The 8,678-nt window shown below is 38.8% G+C and overlaps 1 protein-coding gene across 1 annotated transcript in view; it reads right to left on the reverse strand.

Annotated features, from left to right (window-relative positions):
- NIF3L1 (NIF3 NGG1 interacting factor 3-like 1 (S. cerevisiae)) overlaps positions 1-7,291 on the reverse strand; it is a 27,034-nt gene extending 19,743 nt beyond the window's left edge. Inside the window, exons 1-2 of the mRNA XM_006861991.1 lie at positions 6,843-7,291; positions 5,362-5,524 (exon numbers count right to left, since the gene is read on the reverse strand). Of these exons, the coding sequence (XP_006862053.1) occupies positions 5,362-5,524; positions 6,843-7,278 (599 nt within the window). The 5' untranslated portion in view covers positions 7,279-7,291. The remainder of the gene's footprint in view (positions 1-5,361; positions 5,525-6,842) is intronic.
- Positions 7,292-8,678: the final 1,387 nt, after the last annotated feature.

The raw sequence follows: 8,678 nt of genomic DNA on the forward strand, positions 1-8,678 counted from the left end.
AAAAAAAAAAAAAAAAAGAGACAAAATATACTTCCACGCAAGAGAAAGATGAGACTTTCTGTTCCTCTAAAGATTCACTGCCTTGGAAAACCTATACTGGGTCACTGTGAGTTGGAAACAAACCTAATAATATACTTCCATGGAGAACTCTCTAGTAAGATATGTTGTTGTTGCCGTTGTTGTTAAGTGCTGTCAAGTTGGTTCTAACCCATAGCAACCCTGTATGAGGCTTCCAAGGAGCAACTGATGAGCTTGAACTGCCAACTTTGCAGATCAAACCAATTTTACAGTCCAACACATTAATCCACAGCACCACACCAGAACTCCAGTATATAACATACACTGTTGAGTAAAAAAGGCAAATATAAGCATACAATTTAATTAAGAAAGCAATGCACAAGATGAAACCATGCATTTATTTATGTCCCTATATATATTTTGTGTAAATTTAAAATTTGAAATGCAAGTGCAACTAAAAATGTTTGACTTCAGGCCTAAATTAAAAATCCATTTGTATCAAAATCCAACACCTATTCTTGATAAAAATACTCAACAAAGTAGGAACTGAAGGGAAATTCTGCAAAAAAATTAAGAATATATATACAAAACCAACAACCATCATTACTCTCATCAGAGAGGAACTGAAAGCCTTTCCTTTGCAAACAGGAGCTACACAAGGATGCCTTTTATCACCCCTCATATTCATTATTGTGCCGCAAGTATTAGATAGAACTATAAGCAAGAAAGGGAAATTAAGCAGCCAATTGCAAAGAAAAAGTAAAATGCTCTCTATTTGTAGATGCTATGATCCTATACATAGAAAATCCCAAAGACTCAGCAAGAAAATCATTAGAACTCATGGAAAGATTCAGTAAAGTGGAAGAATACGAGATCAATATACAAAAATCAATTGGATTTCTCTATACTAATAAAGACAGTTTTGAAGGCAATACTATTTACAATAGCCACCCAAAGGATAAAATACTTAGGAAGAAATCTAACTATAAAAACAAAAGACCTATACAAAGAAATCTACAAAACACTGTAGATTTCTTGTAGTAACAAGAAACCAGAAGAGATTTACAAAAATGGAAGAATATACCACGCTCATGGATAGGAAGACTTAACACTGTGAAAATGTCAATACTCCCCAAAGCATTCTACAGATACAGCACAATCGCAATCCAGATTCCAACAACATTCTTTAAAGAGATGGAAAAAAACATCAAAAACCTTATACGGAATGGAAAGAAACCTTGTAATAAGCAAAGCATTGCTTAAGAAGCACAATACAGTTGGAGGCCTCTCATTCCCTTATTTCAAATTTTATTACACAGCCACAGTGGTCAAAACAGCCCAGTACTGGTACAATGAAAGATACATAGATCAATGGAACAGAATTGAGAACCCAGAAGTAAATCCATCCACATATAGTCAACTGATTTGACAAAGAGCCAAATACATTAAAGAGAGAAGAGACAGCCTCTTCAACAAATAGTGCTAGCAAAACTGGAAATCAATTTGCAAAAATTTAAACAAGACCCATACCTTACATCATACACAAAAACTAACTCAACATGAATTAAAGACCTAAATGTAAATCCCAGAACTGTAAAGACCATCAGTGAAAAAACAGGGACAAGCTTAAGGGCTCTTATAAATACCATACATGGACTATCAAGCATTGCAAAAACATAGACACAATAGAAGACAAAATAGACAACTGGTACATATTAAAAATTAGAAACTTACATGATTCAAAATATTTTACCAAAACAGTAAAGAGGGAGCCCACAGACTGGAAAGAAAATTTTTGTAACAACATATCAGCCAAGGGACTAATCGCTAAAATTTATATGGAATTACAACACCACTTCAAGAAAAAGACACAATAATGAAATAAAAAAATGGGCATAGTATATGAAGACATTCAGGCAGACAACGAATATGATAAAAACAATGAGATATCATCTCCCACCAGCATTAACAGCAAAATTTAAAGAACAAAACAAAACAGAAAACAACTATTGGGAGCGATTTGAGCTGAAGGTCTTAGACTTGGGGGTAGTTTAACCAAAAGACTGCAACTGAACACAGTTGTCATCAAGAAATTCGAGCTGCTCCCAGGTCAGGCTGCCCCCTGAGGAACTTGTAAAGCCTGCCTCAGGGGACAGGGAACTTGCAAGGTTTTTTCCTTGTATGACCTTCAGTTCAAGTCTGCACAAACATCTAGCTGTGCTATCTCTGTTTCCCTAGCAACTACAAGTTACATTCTTCTGATAAGGTCCCACTTACTGTATACATCAATAACACCAGATGTTTTTGCACTCTTTTCCCTGCCCCTAGCACTTTCTTTTGATATGTGTATAAAATAAATTTGTGGCACTAGGTCTGAGTTGTGCACAGTATGTCCATCAGAGTGCTGTGTCCCACCTGATTTCAACTTTACTTAATTCTTTTGTTTCTTGTGTCTTCCTTTTTTTCTAATCTCCCGTCGTCTCTACTCGGGTTTAATCTCTCTGCGCAGGTCTCGGGGAATAGCCGTTATCGGATGTGGCAAACAACAAATGCAGGCGAAAATGTGGAGCGAATGGGATCATCCCTACTACATTGCTGGTGGGACTGAAAATGGTTCAACCATTCTGGAAAACAGTATGGCGCATCCTCAGAAAGTTGGAAATAGAAACACCTTATGATCCAGCCATTCCTCTCCTTGGTATATATCCACAATAATATGAGCCAGAACAAAAGTAGATATATGCATACCAATGTTCACTGTAGCACTATTCACAATAACAAAAAGAAAGACAGCCTAAGTGTCTGTCAAAGAAGAATGGATAAACAAACTGTGGTACATACACACAATGGAATACTATACTACCTTGAAGAGTGACAGTGAAGCTAAAAATCACTTCATAACATGAATGAACCTTGAGGACATTATGCTGAGTGAAATTACTTAATCACAAAAGGACAAATACTGCATGAGACCATTATTGTAAAAGCTTAAGAAAAGATTTCCATACTAATAGAAAGATTACTTGATGGTTACCAGGGAATGAGGGAGGAGACAATAAGGCACAGGGTAACACATGATAGCTCAGGTGATGGAGAGCACAATATACAAGGAGGGGGAAGGCAATACAGAAGAAGGGGCAGGGTGGTAGATGAACAATGAAGATAGGGGAAGACTTAGGGAGGTCTGCATGTGCTAAATGAGATAGAGGAAAACAGTGATGTATACACAACCTTGGAACGATAGTGCTCTGTGATACAAGGATCAAGACATAGTCTGAATAAAGGTAAAAATGTTTAGAGGCTTGACTGTCTTGAGAATATTGGTTTTCCCTGTCTAAAAGCTTGCAAGCCCATCTTCAGCCTATAACTGACTGGCTTAACTAAAAGGGAAAGTAAAATTTGCCCAAGGAAATAGGCTTCATGTTAAAATTTTGTGAACTATTGAGCCTTATGTGGAATCCTGAGCCCTACCCAGAGCCTTCTGAGGTGGGACATTACCATTTGAAATGATATACAGACCAACCCAAACAGCTGGAAAAACAGAAGATACTTTTTCAAAAAGAGACCAGCAGAAAAAAAAGCAGACTATTTGGCTGTTAGAATATCAAGCAAGCTGTTTTCCTTGGAGCCACCAAGGCAAGAAAAGTCAGCCCATCAGGGAAAACTTCCTTCTAAGACTGAAACTCAAAGGAAAACAATGAGCAGTCTAGTATGCTCACTGGTGACTGCCCTATACTACTTATGAGTGGAAATGGGGAAAATGCAGCAATGAAGACATAGATTGAGTCTGGCCATGTTCCACTGACACCCACTGACCTTAAGATAAGAAAAAGAAGAGGAAGGGCTGGCTAGTGTGAAGTTCAGGGAGATGTGTAAACTTCCAAGCTTATGGACACTGACCTCGACACTGGGGCTAGAGCTAAGAGTGAAGTGGCCAGATGTCTCAAGTGTGGGGAGGTGTGCAAGAACTCCCAAATTTGCAGGCAGTACCCATTTGACTTACCTTGGATGGCTAGCTGACCAGAACATGACCAGATGAAGACAAAGAAGTGTGATACAGGAGCAAGTGTAAATTGCTAAAATTTGACGAACTGCACCTTTGCTTATGGATGCAGCTGCTCAAAATTCCAACCAAAATGGAAGAACTCTTCATATCAAGGATCAAGCTTGTTTCCTCAGTGCACTAGGTTGATAGGGACGGGCAACATAGACATTGGCTATCGAAAATAGGGCTATGAAGGCACAAAGTTGCTGTCTTACAAGCTTTCATGAGTGTGCTTAGTTTTAGAATGAGGAGGGTAAGGTAGAATCCCCACTGAATAGTTTTCCTCTTTTCCAGCTAGATCTGGTGAAAGGGGTGGGGGATGATGGTGATTTTATGATTCAACTATGAGTAACTATTATCAGAATTAACCGTAATGCTCAGAACTGTAATTGTAGAAGATGTATAACTAAAAGGAGGGAGGAGTTCATCTTTCATTTCAAGAACAGAGGACCACAGGACCATCAAGAAGGAAAAAGCATGAGCTCCTACTCAGAAAAGTGCCGACAACAGAGACCGTGGCAGAGGTGATGGCACAGAGAGATAGAGCAGGTGAGGAGTCTAGACTCATGGACTGGGAAAGGCTGTGTGCCTGCAGGCAGGAGGCTGGCTTGCAAAATGTGCCCTTTAGACATTTAAATGAATATATATTTTTGTTTTGTATGTGCGCATCAAATATTTTTGCTTTGTTCATTTGTGAAAAGTACGATGTAAAAGGGAAGGCATAGCATGGAAGCCAGATAACTGCTGTTACAGGGTAGTGGTGGTGGTGGAGTCAGTTTTGACTCATGGTGACCCTGCATAGGGTTTCTGAGGCTGTATATCTTTACGGAAGCAGAAAGCCTCATCTTTCTCCAGTGAAACTGCTGACTTGAGATTAGCAGCTAACTCTTAACCATTATGCTACCAGAGCTCCTTGTTATTACATGGAGCGGAGGATAATCATTGAGATGAAACAAAACATATGATTGGTTAAAAGTAATGCTGATGATCTTGTCTATTTACCATCACTCAATTAATAATAAAAAGTTTTAAAAATCCTTAATATATCATAAGGTTTATTTGTATTGTATAAAGTAAAACAACTACCTTCCAATATTACTAAGAGGGTGGGAAATGCTAACACATAGAAAGTACTCAATACATGTTACTTGGCATTTTCATTGTTTTGAAGATTCCACACTTCTCTGTTAGAACCTATATGCAAAAGACAAGCTGGGGAAAAACAATTAAGTTTGAAATCTAACTATCAGGCTTATAGAATTTGTTAAGATCTTTATAAAGAGAAACAAATATTGTACCTGGCAGAAAATGAAGTGACAGAAACACCTGCAATCCCATTCACTGCAGACATGACCTTATCCAGGTCTACAATATGCTTAACACTGAATTCTACTCGATGTGTTCCCTCTGTGGGGTAGTTGGCAGCTTTGGAAGGATGTATGGGACAGGAGGTACAAGCTCCTAGAAGAAAAAACATGGGGAAATGGAATTCTGTTGTTTATTTTCCTTAAGATAAAAAGTAAGATAAACTATTACAGGTAAATTTCTAGGAAATTACATGTTTGTTGCTGCTGCTGTTGCTTTACAGATTGTCATTTGCTTGTGTAATATACACATCTACCAATAATCTCCATAGTATGGAGATTTGCTTGTGTAATATACACATCTACCAATAATCTCCATAGTATGGAGATTTGCTTGTGCAATATACACATCTACCAATAATCTCCATACTCTAGGGATTTAGTATGGAGCATGGTGATGCCACAGGCTAAACACTGCACTGCAAACCACAAGGTAGGTGGTATAAGCCCAACAGCTACTCCAAGAGAGAAAAATGAGGCTTCCTGCTCCCCCCAAAAAAGACTTAAAGCCTCAAAATGCTATAGAGGGTCACTATGAGCTGAAACTAACTCCACGACACTTAATCAAATTTATTTTCAAAATTAATTTCTAAAATGCTCTTAAATATCAAAACAAGACAAGAAGGACTGACTTATCAAGTTTTAAATGATACACAGAATTGTTAACTGTTTGGTAAATCTACTCATGTAAATCATGATTCAGTTTGCAAATGTTCATAATCTGATCAGCTACATTAATCCTGATCTTCCTAAAACTTTCACCAAAAATGAATAAATGAAATAATTTATTAAAATAAAGGTAAAACACAAATGAGGAGATCCCTCATTGTGTAGGGTACAAGTAAACATTATAAAAAAACCTAATGTCTATTTGTCTAATGTATGAAGTATATTTTAGTGAGTCTTGAGCTTTTGGCTCAATTTAGCTAGCATTTTTTAAGTGCCTAGGAGCTCTGGTAGCGTAGTGGTTATGAATCGGGCTGTGAACTGCAAGGTTAGCAGTTTGAAACTACCAGCGGTTCCTGGGGAGAAAGATGAGGCGTTCTGCTCCTGTAAAGATTTATAGCTTCGGAAACCCTGTACAGGGTCACTATGAGTCGAAACCGACTCCACAGAACATAAACACCACCATCATCATGTCACATGAATGGGGAATTAAGCAGCTCAATCCAGCAATAAAGACTTCCAGTGCTCTCCTTATGCAATAAAGATAAAGACATTTCATGTTTCAGATGCAATTTAGTTGTCAGATTTTAGCAATATTACTTTTTAGTCACATTCTTTTGAAATGCATTATGTAAAACTAAGATAGTATTCCTTCCACCCCTAAAGAAGTTAAAAGTTTCATAGAAACACATTTTTAAAATTCAACGTGTTTGTATGAATGAAACATGAAAAAATAAAAGATTTCTCACCAAGTCCTTTAGCCAACCAGCTGTTGACTCCCTGGGGGGCAGCATCATAGGCTGTGTGAGGAGAGTAGATACCAACTCGTTTTTCCAGAGCTTGAATCACCAGGCGCTCCTTCCAGGTTTTCCAAGTTATGCGCTTCATTGGTCGGAAAATAGGCGGATGGTATGAGAGAATGAGATCTGCCTTTTTTTGCAAAGCCTCCGCCATCACTTCCTCTGTCAAGTCATTGGTCAAGAAGAGTGTGTTTACAGTATGCGGTGGGCTAGGCTCCACCAGTAATCCAACATTGTCCCAAGTCTCAGCAAATGAAAGGGATGCAAAGTCATTCAAGGAGGAAAGGAGAGTTTTCAAATCCATGAAGGAACGAGAAGAACTGCAGATCAGGGAATGGATACGCTGGACCTTCCTGGGGACCAGACATATACCAGATGATAACATACAGAAATCAGGTAAAGATGAGTATCTGACATGACAAAAACAGAAAATGACACACATGTACACATTAGACCTAGGCCTTTGAGGCAGCAAAACATATGAACAAAAGAGTTGTAGACAGACCTGGGTTCATATACTGGCTCTGCCACTTACCAGCACATGGACTCTTTGGCAAGTGATTTAACTTCTCTGAGCTTGTTTTCTCATCTGCAAAATGGAGATACTAAAATCTACTTCACAGGCCACCAGAGAACCAAATGAATTAATATATGTAAAGTCACCAAGCACAAACCTGGTATATTAAACACAAATGTGCACCACACCATCTTTGCTCTTGTTCTCCTCAACGCTGCCCTCAAACACCCTCTGCCCTTCTCTATATATTTTCCTTCAAGTCCACTTTAACTTACTTTATAAAGCTTTTCCTGACAAATCTTACTTTTCAATGGCTGTCTTTTATACTCTTATGTTATATTCCTGTCTTCTCCCCCAATATACTAAAGCTACCTGAGAACAAAGAATTATTTCTTGTAAATCTCAGTATAACATTTGTTGTTGTAAAGTGCTGTCGAGTCAGTTCCAACCCATAGCAACCCTGTATAGGGTTTCCGAGGAGTAGCAAGTGAGCTCGAACCACCGATCTTGCAGTTCAAATGGCTTTGCAGTCTGGTGCATTAACCACAGTGTCACACCAGTATTATTTTGTTGTTGTTGTTAAGTGCCGTCGAGTCAGTTTCGACCCATAGCGACCCTGTACAGGGTTTCCAAGGGTGTAAATCTTTACGGGAGTAGAAAGCCTCATCTTTCTCCCGCGGATCGGCTGGTAGTTTCGAACCGCTGACCTTAAGGTTCGCAGCCCGATTCGTAACCACATTTAGGCAGGTACTAAATGTTTACTCATAGACTGGCACAGACTTCTTCCTTACAGAATTTGGAGTTACGGTAGTACATATTGGCAAAAGTGTTTTATATTATACATATAATTCACATATAGTGTGGCACTGTGGTTAATGTGTCAGACTGTGAAGCCGTTTGAACTGCAAGGTCGGCGGTTCAAGCTCATCAGCAACTCCTCGGAAACCCTATACAGGGTCGCTATGGGTCAGAATCGACTCAATTGCACTTAACAACAACAAATATATATATATATATGAAATGCTGGTGTGGAGTTATAGGATAAGCACTGGACTGCTAACAAGATACATGGTTCAAATCTACCAGTTGCTCCTAAGCAACCCTATACAGGGTTGCTATGAGTCAGAGTCGATTCAAGGGCACTTACCGATATATATGCTGTTGTTGTGAAGTGCCGTTGAGTTGGTTCCAACCCATAGCGACCCTGTATAGGGTTTCCAAGGAGCAGTTGGTGAGCTTGAACCGCCAACCTTGCAGTGCAAACGGTT

Source organism: Chrysochloris asiatica, unplaced genomic scaffold (genome assembly GCF_000296735.1).
Source record: "Chrysochloris asiatica unplaced genomic scaffold, ChrAsi1.0 scaffold00045, whole genome shotgun sequence".
In the NCBI taxonomy this organism is placed as follows: Eukaryota; Metazoa; Chordata; class Mammalia; order Afrosoricida; family Chrysochloridae; genus Chrysochloris; species Chrysochloris asiatica.